General features: G+C 56.6%; 1 protein-coding gene across 1 annotated transcript; it reads left to right on the top strand.

The window, feature by feature from the left end:
* Positions 1 to 278: 278 nt before the first annotated feature.
* On the top strand, positions 279 to 12,411 carry ARHGAP25 (Rho GTPase activating protein 25). The gene is made up of 10 exons (XM_064175761.1): positions 279 to 502; positions 1,643 to 1,730; positions 2,125 to 2,244; positions 3,252 to 3,462; positions 6,277 to 6,409; positions 7,515 to 7,588; positions 8,483 to 8,604; positions 9,892 to 10,091; positions 10,584 to 11,125; positions 11,751 to 12,411. The coding sequence occupies exons 1-10, from the start codon at positions 326 to 328 to the stop codon at positions 11,959 to 11,961; spliced, it is 1,878 nt and encodes a 625-aa protein (XP_064031831.1). The 5' UTR covers positions 279 to 325; the 3' UTR covers positions 11,962 to 12,411.
* Positions 12,412 to 18,192: the final 5,781 nt, after the last annotated feature.

Below are 18,192 nucleotides of genomic sequence, written 5' to 3'. Positions count from 1 at the left end.
GGCAGGGCAGCGGAGGAGCAAGGAGCCTGGCAGCAGAGGGGCAGGGAGCAGGGCAGCAGAGGGGCAGGGCAGTAGATGAGCAAGGAGCCTGGCAGCAGAGGGGCAGGGAGCAGGGCAGCAGAGGGGAAGGAAGCAGGGCAGCAGAGGGGCAGGGCAGCAGAGGGGCAGGGCAGCAGAGGAGCAAGGAGCCTGGCAGCAGAGGGGCAGAGGGGCAGGGAGCAGGGCAGCAGAGGGGCAGGGAGCAGCACAGCCTAAGCCAGCCCCCGGGGCCAGGCTCTCACCCTCCCGTGCCCTGTCCGTGCCCGCAGCTCGCTCCCGGAGCGTGATGAGCGCCGAGGCTGCCGGGGCGCGGGCGGCGTCCCCCGGCCCGCCGGAGCGGGCGCTGAAGCTGGGCTGGCTGAAGAAGCAGCGCTCCATCGTCAAGAACTGGCAGCAGAGGTACTTCGTGCTCAGGGGCCAGCAGCTGTACTATTACAAGGATGAGGACGAGGTCAAACCGCAGGTAGGATGAGGCCGCTGGGCTCTGCTGGTCCTCAGCCTCCCCTCCTTGCACCTTGCTTGGCTGAGCGATGGGTTGGGATGGTTGGGATGGGTCTGGAGTAGGGCATCAGAAGTTTTCTGCCTCTGGGCACCTGAGGTGGAGGTTGGTCTCCTCCTCTCAGGAATAAGCAATAGGATGAGAGATGGCCTTAAGTTGCCCCAGGGGAGTTTTGGGTTGGACATGAGAAACAATTTCTGCCCCAGCCCTGGAGAGCTTTTGAGGCTGTGGAGATGTGGTGCTGAGGGCCAGGGCTTGGTGGCATTTCCTCATTTCCTGCCCCCAGAGGCCCTCGGTGCTGATTCACCACTGCCTGCTCAGCTCCCCCCTGCCTGCTCAGCTCCCCCCTGCCTGCTCAGCTCCCCCTGCCTGCTCAGCTCCCCCCCTGCCTGCTCAACTCCCCCTGCCTGCTCAGCTGCCCCCCTGCCTGCTCAGCTGCCCCCCTGCCTGCTCAGCTCCCCCCTGCCTGCTCAGCTCCCCCTGCCTGCTCAGCTCCCCCCCTGCCTGCTCAGCTCCCCCCTGCCTGCTCAGCTCCCCCTGCCTGCTCAGCTGCCCCTGCCTGCTCAGCTCCCCCCCTGCCTGCTCAGCTGCCCCTGCCTGCTCAGCTCCCCCCCTGCCTGCTCAGCTCCCCCCTGCCTGCCCAGCTCTCCCTGCCTGCTCAGCTCCCCTGGCTCCTGCCAGCAGGGCCCCAGCTGCCTGTGTTCACCTCACCAGAAGGCAAAGGAAGGTCCAAAGGGAAATGGCTGTTTCCCACTTGGCTTTTTTGTTTCCCTCCCCTTTTCCTCTGCTCCTCTCCTGCCAACTCTGGGGTTGGTTTCTGGGTGTGAGTGATGCTGTGTTAAACTTTTCCTGCCAAGCCCCTTCTGCTTTGTGCTTTCTTCTCCCACTCCCACTAGGAGTTAACAAAACATGAGAAGGGAGGATAAGAAGGGAAGAGCAAAGCTACAGATTCACCTCCCCTGGAAAAGTGGCCCTGAAGAGGTGTCCCTCACTCTCTGGAGAGGCATTTTTAGCACACCTACATGTCCTTTGCTCCTCATGGCAGTGTTGGCTTCACAGCAGTGGCACATGGGTGAGTGCAGCTCCTGCTCTGCTTCCTCCTAGGGCTGCCTGTCTCTCCAGGGAAGCACCATCAAGGAGGTGGTCAGCAGCCCTGAGGAAGGAGGGAAATTCATCTTCGAGATCATCCCAGGTGAGGCTCCCTTGTTGCACGCTTTTGGGCTGGACTCTGCACCCCAAATCATTTAGGCAAAGACATTTTTGGGGTGGGGGTGGGATGTCCTTTTGCTCCCACTTCTTGTCAAGGTCCCTGCAGCAAATGAATGTCCTGCTCTCAGCATTCCACATTCCACATCCCACCTGGAGAAGCTTTGCCACGGTGCCAACATTCAGCAGCTGCTGCTCCTTTCTTGCAGCCCCCTTCAGAGGTCTGCGGGGGTGAACTGTGTGAGTGTTGCTCTGCTTCTCAGCCAGCCAGGAAGGGGCACCTGTGGAGCCAAGGGCATTTAACAGAGAAAACAAGAAGGTTGTGGCTTTCCCTCCCTGCAGTCCTCTCCACGGCTGACTCCAGAATGGTTTCTTTGCAGGAGCCTCTGGGGAGCACAGCTGGGCAGGGCAGGACAGCTGCGTGCTGATGGCGAACACCCAGGCGGAGATGGAGGAATGGGTTAAATCCATCCGGAGAGCGCTGGGCTCCTCCTCGGGAGGTAAAGGGCAGCAGGGGGCAGCTCTCAGGGAGGTGATTCCTCACTGCCTCCTGCTCTGCTGTACCCGGGTGGGAGGGTTTCTAAGCTGGGCTCAGCAGTCCTTCAAACTGGCAAGCAGAGCTGTGTTGTGGCTGTGGCTTCTGGCATCTTCGTTTGGCAGGTACTGCTGCACCCCCTGCCCTGCCATGTCCTGCCCAGATGTTGAGGTGCTGGAAGGTGTTGAGAGAAGGGCAGCAAGGCTGGGGAGGGGCCTGGAGCACAGCCCTGTGAGGAGAGGCTGAGGGAGCTGGGGGGGTGCAGCCTGCAGCAGAGGAGGCTCAGGGCAGAGCTGATTGCTGCCTGCAGCTGCCTGCAGGGAGGCTGTAGCCAGGTGGGGTTGGGCTCTGCTGCCAGGCAGCCAGCAACAGAACAAGGGGACACAGGCTGAAGCTGTGGCAGGGCAGGTCTAGGCTGGATGTTGTTAGGAAGTTGTTGTCAGAGAGAGTGATTGGCATTGGAATGGGCTGCCCAGGGAGGTGGTGGAGTGGCTGTGGCTGGAGGTGTTGGAGCCAAGCCTGGCTGGGGCACTGAGTGCCATGGTGTGGTTGGTTGGGCAGGGCTGGGTGCTAGGTTGGGCTGGCTGAGCTTGGAGCTCTCTTCCAGCCTGCTTGATTCTATGATTTGGTTCTACGATTCTATGGTGAGAGTCTGGAACAGGCTGCACAGGGAGGCTGTGGCTGCCTCCTCCCTGGGGATGTTGAAGGCCAGGTTGGATGAGGCCTGGATGAGCTGAGGATAGTTGAGAGCTGCCCCTGGGCATGGTGGGGAGATTGGAGATGATCTCTGAGGTGCCTTCCACCCTGAGCTGCTCTGTGACCCTACGAAGTTGTGCTTTCCCCTAGCCTGCAGATTGCTCTTCTCTCCTGTGCTGTCAGAAGCAGGCAGTGCTGGAGCTTGGCACCTGCTGCCCTCTGGCAGGTGAAGTGCCTTCAGCAAGGGCTCCTCTGACCTCCCTGTCCTTTCCCTAGCGGTGTTCGGGCAGCACTTGGCAGAGACCATGGCACAGGAGCAGAAGTTTGGGCAGCAGCAGGTGGTGCCCATCCTGGTGCAGAAGTGTGCTGAGTTCATCCTGGAGCATGGGCTGGGGGAGGAGGGCATCTTCCGCCTGCCCGGGCAGGACACCCTGGTGAAGCAGCTGAGGGACGCCTTCGACGCCGGCCAAAGGCCTTCCTTTGACAGGTACTGCTGCTCCCCCTGCCCTGCCCAGCTCAGCCACACACCCCTGGCATGGCGTGGCATGGCATGGGATGGAAGGGACCACAAAGGTCATCCAGTTCCAAACCCCCTGCCATGGGAGGGGATGTCTCCCACTAGAGCAGGTTGCTCAAGGCACTCATAGAATGAGTTGGGTTGGAAGGGACCCTGAAGATCATCTAGTTGGGTTGGAAGGGACCTTGAAGATCATCTAGTTGGGTTGGAAGGGACCTTGAAGATCATTTAATTGGGTTGGAAGAGACCCTGAAGATCATCTAGTTGGGTTGGAAGGGACCTTGAAGATCATCTAGTTGGGTTGGAAGGGACCTTGAAGATCATTTAATTGGGTTGAAAGGGACCCTGAAGATCATTTAGTTGGGTTGGAAGGGACCCTGAAGATCATTTAGTTGGGTTGGAAGGGACCCTGAAGATCATCTAGTTGGGTTGGAAGGGACCCTGAAGATCATTTAATTGGGTTGAAAGGGACCCTGAAGATCATCTAGTTGGGTTGGAAGGGACCCTGAAGATCATCTAGTTGGGTTGGAAGGGACCCTGAAGATCATCTAGTTGGGTTGGAAGGGACCTTGAAGATCATCTAGTTGGGTTGGAAGGGACCCTGAAGATCATCTAGTTGGGTTGGAAGGGACCTTGAAGATCATCTAGTTGGGTTGGAAGGGACCCTGAAGATCATCTAGTTGGGTTGGAAGGGACCCTGAAGATCATCTAGTTGGGTTGGAAGGGACCTTGAAGATCATTTAGTTGGGTTGGAAGGGACCCTGAAGATCATCTAGTTGGGTTGGAAGGGATCCTGAAGATCATTTAGTTGGGTTGGAAGGGACCCTGAAGATCATCTAGTTGGGTTGGAAGGCAAAGCCCACGGCAGGGGTCTTGGAACTAGATGATCTTCAATCTTCCACCAGCCCAAGTTGCTTGAGGCCTGATCCAGCCTGGTCTTGAACACCTCCAGGGAGGTTGTGGAGCACAGATCAAAGATCCCATTCTGTGCTTCTGTGCTCCACAGCCTCTCTGGGCAACCTGTGCCAGTGTCTCTCCACCCTACCTCTCAAGAATTTCTTCCTCATCTCCACTCAGTCTCCCTCAGACTTCAATCCATTCCCTCTCATCCTGCCACATCAAGCCCTTGTCAAAAGTCCCTTCCTGGCTTTCCTGTAAACTATTCTAAGGGCTCCCTGGAGCCTTCTCTTCCCCAGGCTGAGCAGCCCCAAACCTCCCAGCCTGTCCCTACAGGCTGCCCTCTGATCATCTTTGTGGAGCCTCTCCAGCAGCTCCAGGTCCTTCTTGTGCTGAGGTCACCAGAACTGGAGGCAGTGCTGCAGGTGGGGTCTCAGCAGAGGGGCAGAATCCCCTCCCTGTGCTGCTGCCCTCCCTGCTCTGGCTGCAGCCAGCACACAGCTGCCACTGGGCTGCAGGGACCAGTGCTGGCTACTGGGGGGTTTGTCACCAACTGACACCCCAAAGCCTTCTCCTTGAGGCACCTCTTGAGTATTGGTAGGCCCTACAAAAGCACAGCTCTGACAAAACCCCTCCCTGGTTGTGTGCATTTGCTAACAGCCAACCCCAAAAGCCTAAAAATAGCTGCCCTGGGGAAGGATCTGCTCCAAGTTCATAACAGTTTAGCCACTTCAAGGTAGGTCAGAGCAGAGGCTCAGGGTCTTGACTGTGTCCTCCTGACATCATGTAAAGTAGCTGGGGGGCAAAGCTGCAGGCAGCTGTCCCAGCAGAGCAGCCCCAGGAATTGCTCTGCCTCTGCACAGCCCCCAGCAGCTTCCAGCCTGGGGAGTGCTGCCAAACATGTGAGCAGCAGAAGGAGCTGCCCCAGGAGCCTCAGGAGCCAAACGCAGGCTGGGAAGGCTCAGCCCTGCTGTGAGCACCCAGGTCCTGCCGTCCTGTGCCCACCAGACACTGCCTTGGGGGGCGCTGTAAATCCTCCCCCCCCGCCCCCGGCTTGCTTTGTCCTCCCCACTTCTATCTCTCCATCTCCTGCATCTATGCACAGCTAAAGCACAACTCATGCTGCCAGGAGCAGGGCTTAACAGAAGCCCAGCCTGGAGGGGGTGGGAAGGGAGCTCTGCAGAGCAGCCAGGCCAAGCCCCCCCTGCCCCAGCAGGGCACCCCCAGCAGCTTGCCCAGCAGCACAGTGCCCAGGGGGGGTTGGCAGCTCTGCACACAAGGAGGCTCCACAGCCTCTCTGGGCAGCCTGCTCCAGGCCTCAGCACCCTCACAACAAACAACTTTCTCCTCCTCTTCACATGCAACCTCCTGGGGTCCAGTCTGTGCCCACTGCCCCTTGGCCTGGCACTGGGCACCACTGAGCAGGGTCTGGCCCCAGGCTCTTGCCCCCCACAGCTCCTTTAGCTCAGATGCCCTCTGGGGCTGCTCTCCTGCAGGCTCTCAGCCCCAGGACTTTCCTCACAGAGCTGCTCCAGGCCTCTTAGTGTCTCCATAGCCCTCACTGGACTCTCTCCAGCAGCTCCCTGCCCTTCCTGAGCTGGGAGCCCAGAACTGGTCCCAGGACTCCAGCTGTGGCCTCACCAGGGCAGAGCAGAGTAGGAGGAGAACCTCTCATGCCCTGCTGCCCCCCAAGAGCTTTCTTGTCTCTGAGGGCACACTGCTGGCTCATGAGCACTTTGTCCCCCAGCACTCTCAAGTCCTTCTCCTTGGAGCTGCTTCCCCTCTCAGCTGCCCTGTCCAGGTGGTACATCCTGCCCGTGCCCTGCCTGCCCTTGCAGCAGCTGCTTGCTGCCCACTGGCTCACCTGCTGCTGCCTGCCCCCTGCAGGGACACAGACGTGCACACTGTGGCCTCTCTGCTCAAGCTCTACCTGCGGGAGCTGCCCGAGCCCGTGGTGCCCTGGCTGCAGTATGAGGAGTTCCTGCTGTGCGGGCAGGCGCTGGATGCAGACGAGAGCAAGGTACAGATGAGTTCATTCCTCTGCTGCTGGCACTCAACAAGAGAGGTGCTGAGCAATTGGCCTCTCCTCTTGCTGAGCACTGCCCAAAAACTTCTCCATGTCTATGTTTGGTCTTCTGAAGAAAAACAATTTCCAGACTAAGAGTTGAGATCTTGGATGGGTGATTGGGTGATTGGATGAGTGGATGGGTGGGTGGGTGGATGGATGGATGGGTGATTGGATGGGTGTTTGGGTGGATGGGTGGATGGATGGATGGATGGATGGATGGATGGATGAGTGGATGGGTGGGTGGGTGGATGGATGGATGGGTGATTGGATGGGTGTTTGGGTGGATGGGTGGATGGATGGATGGATAGATGGATGAGTGGATGGGTGGATGGGTGATTAGATGGGTGGATGGGTGGATGGATGGATGGATGGATGGATGAGTGGATGGGTGGATGGATGGATGGGTGATTGGATGGGTGTTTGGGTGGATGGGTGTTTGGGTGGATGGGTGGATGGATGGATGGATGGATGAGTGGATGGGTGGGTGGGTGGATGGGTGATTAGATGGGTGGATGGGTGGGTGAGTGGGTGGATGGATGGATGCATAGGTGATTGAATAGATGGATGGGTGATTGGATAGGTGGGTAGATGGATGCTGGATGGGTGATTGGATAGGTAGGTGGGTGATTGGATGGGTGGATGGATGGATAGGTGATTGATGGGTAGGTGTATGGGTGATTGATGGGTGATTGATGGGTGGATGGATGTGTGATTGATGGGTGATTGATGGGTGGGTGGATGGGTGATTGATGGGTGATTGATGGGTGGGTGGATGGGTGATTGATGGGTGATTGATGGGTGGGTGGATGGATGGATGGATAAGTGATTGATGGGTGGGTGGATGGGTGATTGATGGGTGATTGATGGGTGGGTGGATGTGTGATTGATAGGTGGGTGGATGGGTGGGTGGATGGATGCATGCATGGATGTGTGATTGGGTGGATAAGTGGTTGGAAGGATGCATGCATGGATGCACAGTGCCCAAGAACCATTCTTGCATGCATATATATATCTGTGAATCTTCACAGAGCTACTTCTTCTACTTACTTGCACTCAGGGCCATCAGGAGCTCCTCAAGCAACTCTCTCTCCTTCCCAGAGACAACTACAACCTCCTCAGCTACATCTGCAGGTCAGTCCTCTGCACAAGGTACAAACAGCTGAGATTTGGTGCTGGGGAGGAAAAATATCCACCTGAAGGCCAATGCTGATCTCTTAATGCTGTGTTTTGGTTCCCCTGAAGACATCAGATCCCAGCTTTCACAACAGGAGAACTTCACACACTAGGATAAACATCTTGACAGCTCCTGGGCATTAAAAACAAACCTAAAATCCAGGAGCAAATCTCTGAGGATTAAAATCCTGTGTAGTTTTTTTTTCCTCCTGGACAAACCTTTGTGCAGCAAACTTGGCAGGTTTAGAACAGAAGAAACCAGAAAGGCTTTGAGTGGAAAAGACCTTTGAGATTTCATGAAGGGTTTAGGTTGGAAAGGATCTTAAAGCTCATGCAGTGCCAACCTCTCTGCTATGGGCAGGGATACCTCCCATCAGCACAGGGTGCTCAGGGTCTCATTCAGCCTGGTCCTGAACACCTCCAGGGAGGTTGTGGAGCACAGAAGCACCCAATGTGATCAAAGATCACATTGGGTGCTTCTGTGCTCCACAACCTCCCTGGGCAACCCTTCCTCATCTCCAGTCTCAATCTCCCTTCTCCCAACTCCAAGCCATTGCCCTTGAACCCAACCATTATCCCACTCTCCCAATCCTGCTGTTTTTTCCTGTGCTGAGAGCTTGGATTGGGATTTTCCCCTTCCTTTTTCACTGGGTGAGCAGCTCAGCACATGGGAGCTTTGCTACTCATAGCACTGAGACCCAGCTCACCCTTACAAGGCAATTCCATGTTTCTATCCTCAGCTGCTGGAGGAAAAGCTGGAAGGATTAACCAGGAATTGCTGCTAGAGGCTGTGTGAGGATTTGTTCTGCTTCCCTTCTCTAACTTGAAGTCTTTGCCCTTGGGTCCTGGCAGGTTTCTACATGAAATACAGTTGAACTCCAGTGTCAACAAGATGAGTGTGGATAACCTGGCAACAGTGATTGGAGTGAACCTCATCAGACCCCAGATAGAGGATCCTGCAATTATCATGAGAGGTAAAAGGGACTCCTGGACTAATTGGCATAGGAGCACTTGAAATGTTCAGCTGCATCCACAAGCTTGGCATTCCAACCCATGAGGCTAAGCCAGGCATGGGCAGAGGAAGCACAGCAGAGTACAGCCAGGTGTTGGTCTGGCTGGAAGTGTGTTTAGGGTGGCAAAGAGAAAGCCCCAAGGGCTTGCCCTGTGTGTTCTCTCCATAGATTTCAATCAGATCAGGAATTAGGTGCAGTCATCTCTCTTTGCTTGGAGCAGGAAGGTGTCAAAGTCTTGGAGAAACAAAGGAAAACTCCAGGAAAAGGCTGTTTAGTTGATCCAGGCTGCAAGCCCCTGGGCAAGGCCAGAGCAGGGCTAACAGAAGAAGGAGCTGAAGGCCAAAGGCTGCTTTGCTCTACAAACACCACAAGCAAGTGGCCATGGCCTTGGCCATGTGGTAACTGAGCCCTGCAGTTTGCTGGTCAAGCCAAAGACACAATCCAGGGCTTGGTGCAGCTGAGCAGACTCCTTCCTGCCTTGGCTGTTCCCTCCTGCTCTTCTGAGGTGATGTAGAAGTCCTGCCCTTAAAACACACCCAGGTGTCAGGGGCTCACAGGCTCTCAGGTGTCAGGGGTTGGAAGGGACCCAGAGGGATCATTGAGTCCAAGCCCCCTGCCACTGCAGGGCCACACAATGCAGCTCAGGGCACACAGAACACATCCAGACAGGCCTGGGAAGGCTCCACACAAGGAGACTCCACAACCTCTCTGGGCAGCCTGTGCCAGGGCTCTGGGACCCTTCCAGCCAAGAAGTTGCCCTTGTGCTGACCTGCAACCTCCTGTGCTGCATCTTCCATCCACTGCTGCTGCTCCTGTCCCAGGGAGCAGTGAGCAGAGCCTGTCCCCCCCTCCTGACCCCCAGCCCTCAGAGAGTTCCAGACATTGATTCAATCCCCTCTCAGTCTTCTCTTCTGCAGACTAAGCAGCCCCAGGGCCCTCAGCCTCTCCTCACCAAGTAGTGCTCCACTCCCCTCCTCATCCTCACAGCCCTCCCTTGGACTCTCTCCAGCATCTGTCCCTCCATCCCTGTCCCTCCCAAACTGGGGAGCCCCAAACTGAGGGCGGTACACAAGATGAGGTCTCACCAGGGCAGAGTGCTTGGTTTATGATCCTGCTCCTTGCCCTTCACCCTCATCTCTGCATGCATCTCATGGGGGACAGCAGGAACCCAACCCGAGCATGCAGGTGTGGGTGGGAGGAAGCTCCTTGCGTTGGGCTCACTGCTGACAGCTCTCTGCTCCCTCCCAGGCACGCCACGGATCCAGAAAGTGATGACTGTGATGATAAGTGACCATGCAGAGCTCTTTCCCCCATCCAAAGATGTGCCACTCTCCCCACCTGCCCCCCAGCATGACAAGAGAGCTCCTGTGCCACGCAGCTCCGTGGGCTGGGGCGCGGCAGAGGACCCTGCGGTGCCCAGGGCAGAGAGCTCCATCCAGAGGCAAACGGTGAGGAGAGCTGGGGAGGGACTTGTGCCAAAGGCAAGCAGTGCCAGGGTGAGGGCAATGGCTTTAAACTGGAGCAGGGTGCAGGAAGATTAGATTAGGAAGAAATTTTTTGCTGTGAGGGTGGGGAGACACTGGGATGGGTTGCACAGAGAGGTTGTGGACATCTCACCCCTGGAAGCCCAGGCTGGATGAGGCTTTGAGCAACCTGGGCTGGTGGGAGGTGTCCCTGCCCATGGCAGGGGATTGGACCTGGATGGCCTTTAAGGTCCTTTCCAAACTCAAGCCAGTCTGTGAGTCTCTGCTCTCTGCAACAAGCTCTTTCCAACGCAGATCAGAGCAGAAGCCAAATGTTTGCTGGGAATTGTGTGGCCTTTGCCGTGGGCACATCAGAACCTGCTGGTCGTGGATGGCACTGCCACAGCAGCCTCTGCAATCTGCCTCTGCTCACAAAGCAGCCCTGAGCTGTCCTAATGCCATGGCTTTGCTTTCCAGAGAGGTGACCCAAGCTCCAGAAGTGTCCCAGGACCAGCTGTGAGCTCAAATGCACCTGGAGAAGAGAACAGGTCCAAAGACACCCTGGGACTGTGGAAAATGCAGCCCAGGAAAAGAACTCAGACTTTGCCTAACAGGAGAACTCTCCTGGCAGCTGCTCCTGCAGGGGAGCAGGGCAGCAGTGCCAAGAGTGACAGCTGGAAAAGCTGTCCCGGGAGCAGTGTGCACTCTGTGGTGCCTGAGGGGCACAAGAGAACTTTGTCTCATGATCTTTTCAAGCTGCTGGACCTTCACAGGACTTCAAGCCACGACAGTAGCCCCCAGGCAGAGAGCGCAGAGGGCAGCAGCTCCAGCCCCAGCCCTTCCAGCTTTGACAAGGAATTTCTCCCCTGCCCCAGCCCCACACATCAGCCAAAGGAAATGCCCAGTCCCACCAGCAGCCCCACTGACCAGGAGAGCAAAGAGTTCCTGCAAAGCATCATCAAGAAGCTGGAAAAAGAAATGGAGGCACAGAAAAATGACTACGAGGAGCAAATGAAAAGGTACAACACAGCAGGGTGCAGCTTGCTGGAGGGGAACTGCCTGGGAAGGGACTTTTGACAAGGGCTTGTAGTGCTGGGATGAGGGGAAAGGAGTTGGAGCTCAGGGAGGGCAGATTGAGACTGGAGATCAGGGAGAAATTCTTTGCAGTGAGGGTGGGGAGAGACTGGCACAGGTTGAGGGTGGGGAGACACTGGCACAGGTTGCTCAGGGAGGTGTTCAAGGCCAGGCTGGATGAGGGCAGGTGGAAGATTGAAGATCATCTAATTCCAAGCCCCCTGCCATGGGCTTTGCTTTGAGAAAGGTGAGGGTTGGCCTCTTCTCTCTAGCATCAGGTGAGAGAAGGAAAGGAAATGTCCTGAGATTGTGCCAAGGGAGGCTCAGGTTGAGAGCTGAGGAACAATTTCTTTGCTGCAAGAGTGGTCAGGGATTGGCACAGGCTGCCCAGGGAGGTGGTGGAGTCCCCATCCCTGGAGGTGCCCATCGAAGGTCAGGGCATCAGACAGCAGCTCCAGCTTCTATTGTTGCCTTACAGCACAGAGGATGCAGTTGGCTCCTCAAAAGCCAAGTGGTGACTTCCTGGCACTCCTCTGGTCCAATCCTTTCACCTTCTGTTTCTCTTTGCAGTCTCGAGAAGGAGAACTATGAAGTTTGGGCCAAAGTGGTGAAACTGAATCAGGAGCTAGAGAAGGAGAAGAAGAAGTCTGAGGAGCTGGAGCTGAGGTTACTGGACCTGGAGCGCTCACGGGAGGACATGGAGAGGACAAACAAGAGGCTTGAGGAGGAGGTTCAAAAACTCTCTAAACCCATGAGCAAAGCTGATGCCAAAAGCAACTAGGAGAAGGCAGCCAGCTCTCCCCAGAGAGAAAATGCAGCTGCAGGCATCCAAAGGAACTGCCAAGCAGGTTCAGAGGCTTGAGCTGTGCAGCCTTCTGCTGCTGACTGCAGGCTGGCTTGAAGGAAGAAGCCCAGAAGCTTGGGGCTGGTTTGTGCTCTGAGACTGGAACAGTCACAACTATTATTTGGCTCTTTTTTGGGGTATTTTGTCTCTGTTTTTTCCCCATCTCTTCTTTTAGCTGCTCAGAGTGCCTGTGGCACAGGCCACCAATTGTTGCTGCTCAGTCAGAGCCCCTTGCCCTCAGCAGGGCAGGTTAAGGAGGTCTTATGCCTCTGCAAAACTCCTGCCAGCCTGCTGGAGACACCAACACTGCTTCTGAGTGGAACAAAACCTTCTGGATCTGGGGAGACAGAAGAGCCCCAAGGTCTGGGCTGGCATCGTGCTGTGTGCCTGGCTGGTGGGTGGCAAACGCTGCCTGGCACCGCGGCAGAGGTGTTCGCCTTGGCACATCCAGGTGGTCGCTGCTCTTAGAGAGCCAGAGAAGCCCACACAGCCTGCCAGGTGTGCTGAGAAGGGGTCAGCTACAGCAGCCCAGGCTGTGCTGTGCCTGACTCGTGGATACCAAGGTACAAAATGACACTACCCCAACCCCCCCTGCAGTGCAGTGGCTGCTCAGGCATCTGGAGTCACTGCTCCTTCCAGCTGCTGGAGAAGCTTTGGAGACCACCTTCACACATCCCCACTTTGTGCAGCCTGTCAGCAGCTCTGCCCAGCACAGAAATGAGGCTTCTGCCTTCTCCTGGCGGACAACAAGTTCTGCGTGGCACAGGGATGTGCCCTGGTGGCCAAGAGAGCCAATGGCGTCCTGGGCTACCTCGGTAACATGTGGCCACCAGGGCTAGGGATCTTCTCGTCCCCTTCTACTCTGCCCAGCTGAGACCACAGCTGCGATCCTGTGTCCAGTGTGGGGCTCCCCAGTTGAAGAGAGACAGAGACCTGCTGGAGAGAGTCCAGGGGAGGCTGTGAGGATGAATCACAGAACGAAGCAGGTGGGAAAAGACCTCCAGGATCATGGAGTCCAACCTAGCACCTAACCCTTCTGCTGAACTAACTCATGGCACTAAGTGCCTCATGCAGCCTCTTCCTAAACACCTCCAGGGATGGGCACTCCACCACCTCCCTGGGCAGCCCATTCCAATGCCAATCACTCTCTCTGACAACAACTCCCTCCTAACATCCAGCCTGAACCTGCCCTGGCACAGCTTGAGGCTGTGTCCTCTTGTTCTACCCCTGGGTGCCTGGGAGAAGAACCCAACCCCACCTGGCTACACTCAGGGATGATGAAAGGACTGGAACATCTCTGCTGTGGAGAAGGACTGAGAGCCCTGGGGCTGCTTAGTCTGGAGGAGAGAAGGCTGAGAGGGGACCTGATCAATGGCTGTAAGTATCTGAGGGGTGGGTGCTGAGAGGAAGGGGCCAGGCTGTGCTCAGTGGCACCTGGTAGCAGGACAATGAACAATGGACACGAAATGGAGCCCAGGAGAAACTTCTTTATTGTGATGGTGCCAGAGCCCTGGAGCAGGCTGCCCAGAGAGGTTGTGGAGTCTCCTTCTCTGCAGACTTTCAAAGCCAGCTGCCTGTGTTTGGAGCTCTTCACCTTTCCAGGGCACTCACTGTTAATCTGAGCGTGAGGCTCAGGAGTCCTTTCAGGAGAAACTTCTCCAGTTGGGTCTAAGAGAAAGCTTGTGAACATCTGGGCTGTGAATGCCATTCTCCTCCTTCCTGGGAAGATCAGAAGTGTGAAGAGGCAAATAACTCCTCCAGAGCTCCCAGCAGACTGCAGTGACGTGGGAAGGCTTTGGCTGAGGTTCAGGGGTGGCTGTGATGAGGACAAGTGGACATTACCCCAGGACAAACTCTGCATCCCTCCCCTTCCACTGCACAGCAGCCTCTGCCAGGCCATCACTGCTGCTGCACACCAGGCTCGTGGCTTTGGAGCTCTTCCACCCGTGAACACTGGGTCGTGTGTGAAAGAGAGACCTGCCAATAGAGGTCAGATGGGCTGGAAGTGCCCAAGAGCCTCAGGGGAATGACAGTTGGCAGGAGAGGGGCTTGCTGCTGGCTGCTGTGGCACAGGGAGGGGTTTCTCCTGCCTTTAGAAGTGAGCTTCTTTTCCAGAGACAAGCACACAGCTGTGCCCAGCCAGACCTCTGCAAAGAGAGTCAGGGAATTGCCCAGGCTGGAGAAGACCTTTAAGAGCACCAAGTCCAACCCTTGACCCAGCACTGCCAGGTGGTGGTGGAGTTAAACAGAGCCTGGCCCAGCACCCTGCCCAGCTGAGCCCCCAGTGTAGAGGACTCCTCTGCTTCCCCTGGGAGCTGAGTCCAGTGGGCAGCTCATGGGGACCCTGGGGCCATACCATACAGCTGCACAGCAGCCTGCCTGCCACAGGGAGCAGAGAAGAAAGCCTCCAGAAAGAGCCTTTTTAACCCTGTTCTGGGCTCTGCAGGTTTGGGAGCTGCCCCAAAGGCAGGTTGTGAGCCCTGTTAGCCCTCAGAGTGCACAGCCAGAGGGCATGAGCAGCTCTGGGAGTGAGGAGAAGTCCCAGAGCACACTGAGGGACTCTGCAGGTTTGGGAGCTGCCCCAAAGGCAGGTTGTGAGCCCTGTTAGTTGTCAGACTGCACAGCCAGAGGGCATGAGCAGCTCTGGGAGTGAGGAGGAGTCCCAGAGCACACTGAGGATTCTCCTCAGGTGTCCTCCAAGTTAGAGCAATGGAGCCCTCAGCTCTGACTGCATCCAAAAGCACTGACCAAGGCATCGCAGGGTGACAACAGGACACCTCCTGGGACACGGTTTCAGCCCTGCTCTTGCTGCCTGGCCCTCTTTGCATCAGAGAAACCCACTTTGGTTTGTTCCCCTTAGCCATCCTTAGCCATTCCCTGCAGCCAGTAGGAGTTCACTTCACCCTCTCCAAGCGTTTGGTGGCTGTGAGAGGCAAGAAAGCCAAATTGTCCTTCCTGTTTTATTGCCTTTGGATCCCAAGGCAGTCACACTCCTGCTGACTTACCCCCTCCTGCTTTATCAAAGTTGCACTTCTGGCACGATAGGAACTTTCCTTTTTTAGCCTGGCCGCTGCAGCAAGCAGCAAGTTGTGGAGGGAGGCGAGGTGGACGTGCAGGAGAAGTGTCCAGCCCCTCTGTGGGATGGCTCCACACAGAGCAGAGGAGCAGCAGGGACATGCTGTCCTCCCCAGGAATGCAGCTGCTCCCCAGATGCAGCCCAGCCTTCCTCTACGTGGGAGCTGGGAGATGCCTCCTGGAGCAGGCAGCTTTGAAGAAGAAAAGGCTGCCAGATGGAAGCTTTGTGCCTGAGGGGTTGGGCACCAAGGTGGGGAAAGAAAAGAGGCCCCAGGCTTGCAGCTTCAGCCTCCCTGGAAAGTGCCAGGTTTGCAGCTTCAGCCTCCCTGGAAGGTGCCAGGTTTGCAGCTTCAGCCTCCCTGGAAAGTGCCAGGTTTGCAGCTTCAGCCTCCCTGGAAGGTGCCAGGCTTGCAGCTTCAGCCTCCCTGGAAGGTGCCAGGTTTGCAGCTTCAGCCTCCCTGGAAGGTGCCAGACTTGCAGCTTCAGCCTCCCTGGAAGGTGCCAGGTTTGCAGCTTCAGCCTCCCTGGAAGGTGCCAGGTTTGCAGCTTCAGCCTCCCTTGAAGGTGCCAAGCTTGTAGCCTAAGCCCCCCTGGAAGGTGCCAGGCTTGCAGCCTAAGCCTCTCTGGAAGGTGCCAGGCTTGCAGCCTCAGCCTTCCTGTAAGGTCCCAAGCTTACAGCCTAAGCCTCCCTGGAAGGTCTCAAGCTTGCAGCCTAAGCCTCCCTGGACGGTGCCAGGTTTGCAGCCTAAGCCTCCCTGGACGGTGCCAGCGTCCTGCTTTCCTTGTGCTTTCCTGCCACCTTGCTGCAGCGCAGGGATGTTACCAAGCCAGAGCATCAGACTGATCTAGAGGGAAAAGAAACTGGTTAAAACGAAGCATCCTGAGCAAATGGGGACCAGCATGAGGGCAGGGGGGAGCAGCAGCAGGAGCTGTCTGGAGAAGCAATGCTGTGGAGAAAATGCTCATCTGTTGGAGCACAAAAGGCTGCAAGCTTGGGGATTCTGAGTTACTGCAGCAGGTAACTGCCCTGAGTGACTCCCTAGAGAGTGCTGCACATGGATAATTCCTGTTTCCAGCAGCTCACCACATCCTGGTCTCCACCAAACCCAGCTCCAGCTGTTGCTCTCCACAGAAGTGCTCTCAGTAGGTAACTCCCAGGCATGGAAGTGCTCTGCACTTAACTGGGGACTTGATGACTTGAGAAATAAAGCTTAGAGCCTCAGCTGAAGGCAGCAGGCAGGTGAGGGAGAGGAGCTTGGGGTGGGATTTTCACCACTGTAAGGCTGTGGGGCTGAGCCCAGACCTTAGTGGTGCTGCCACTGGCTGTGGCTCAGCCCTTAGCAAGCATCAGAGAGTCAACACTTTTGTCCTTGCTGAACTTCCTTATGGTGGAGAGGAGCCTCAGGAAGTTCAACAAGGGCAGGTGTTGGCTCCTGCACCTTGGGAGCAACAACCCTCATGCACAGGTGAGGGAGGACCTGCTGGGAAGGGCCTGGGAGTGCTGGGTGGGGGCAAGAAGGTGCCCATGAGCCAGCAATGTGCCCTCTGAGACAAGAAGGCTCCAATGGTACCCTGGGGGGGGGGGGGCATGAAGGATGTCAGGAAGAGGAGGAGTGGGTTTGAAGTGGCAGAGGGGAGACTGAAACTGGATGTTAGGAAGTTGTTTGCAGTGAGGGTGGTGAGAGAGTGGCACAGGTTGAGGGTGGTGAGACCCTGGCACAGATTGCCCAGGGAGGTCGTGGAGCACAGAAGCACAGAATGTGATCTTTGATCACATTCTGTGCTTCTGTGCTCCACGACCTCCCTGGAGATGTTCAGGACCAGGTTGGATGAGGCTTTGAGTGACCTGTTCTACTGGGAGGTGTCCCTGCCTATGCTGGGGGGTTGGAACTGGCTCAGCTTTGAGGTTCCTTCCAACCTAACCCATTCTATGGTTCTATAAGGAGGGTGTGGCCAGCAGGGCAAGGGTCCTTCTTCCCCTTCTACTCTGTCCTGGTGAGGTCACATTTGGAGTCCTGGGTCCAGTTCAAGAGAGGCAGGGAACTGCTGAAGAGAAGAATAAACTGGAGAAGAGCAGCCCCAGAGGGGGTCAGAGCAATGCTCAGCAGGAGCTCATGTCTGGAGGACAAGAGGCTGGGGCCAGGCTCTGCTCAGTGGTGCCCAGTGCCAGGACAAGGGGCAATGGGCACAGAGTGGACCCCAGGAGGTTGCATCTGAAGAGGAGGAGAAAGTTGTTTGTTGTGAGGGTGCTGAGGCGTGGAGCAGGCTGCCCAGAGAGGCTGTGGAGCCTCCTTGTGTGCAGAGCTGCCAACCCCCCCTGGGCACTGTGCTGTGGTTGCTCTGGAGCAGGGAGCTTGGCCTGGATGATCTCCAGATGGTCTCTTCCAACCCCACCGAGCTTGGATTCACCAAGCAGAGAGCTCAGTGTGAAGGAAACCTCCTGTTCACTCCTTGAGCCTACTGTGGGAGGAAGCTCCACAAGAAGCCCTTCACTTTTCAGCCCTCTCCCTGTCCCAAAGCTCTGTCATGCCCAGCCTGCCCGGGTGAGCCCTGGCAGCAGAGGGCAGGATGCTCCCAGCACTGCCAGCAGCCGCTGCTGCGCTGTGAGGATTTGCTTTATCAGGCGTAAAACCAGGCTGGGAGATTTGCTCTCTCTTGACACAGTGTCCTGATAAGAGGTGCTGGGCACAGGGGCACCTCCCTCCCCACTCATCAGCTGGCCAAAATGCTGCCTGCTGCACCCAGGGAGCTATTTACAAACCAGCTTTGAAAACAGTCAAGGAGGCAGGGACCAGGATTTGACCACCTGGCAAAGGGACGAGGAGCTTGGTACCTGCTCTCTGCCCATGGGAGAGGCAAATGTTCCTCTGCCTTGTTTCTCTCCTCAGCCCCTGACAAGGACCAGCACAGGCTGCCACCCAGCTGGAGAGGCTATCAATGTGCTCTGCAGGCTCTGGAGGAGATCCCTGAGAGAGTGATTGGCACTGGAATGGGCTGCCCAGGGAGGTGGTGGAGTTGCCATCCCTGGAGGTGTTGCAGCCAAGCCTGGCTGGGGCACTGAGTGCCATAGTCTGGTTGGTTGGGCAGGGCTGG

The sequence above is a fragment of the Pogoniulus pusillus genome, chromosome 42 (genome assembly GCF_015220805.1).
Source record: "Pogoniulus pusillus isolate bPogPus1 chromosome 42, bPogPus1.pri, whole genome shotgun sequence".
NCBI classification, from domain to species: domain Eukaryota; kingdom Metazoa; phylum Chordata; class Aves; order Piciformes; family Lybiidae; genus Pogoniulus; species Pogoniulus pusillus.
The sequence above is the reverse complement of the archived record's forward strand: the minus strand, read 5'-3'. Positions and strand labels throughout refer to the sequence as shown.

Excerpts from the sequence above, each read along its gene's own strand:
- ARHGAP25 (XM_064175761.1), top strand. The coding sequence starts at position 326 with ATGAGCGCCGAGGCTGCCGGGGCGCGGGCGGCGTCCCCCGGCCCGCCG. Across the intron at positions 503-1,642 it reads AGGACGAGGTCAAACCGCAG|GGCTGCCTGTCTCTCCAGGG; the intron begins GTAGGATGAGGC and ends GCTTCCTCCTAG. Across the intron at positions 11,126-11,750 it reads TACGAGGAGCAAATGAAAAG|TCTCGAGAAGGAGAACTATG; the intron begins GTACAACACAGC and ends TTCTCTTTGCAG.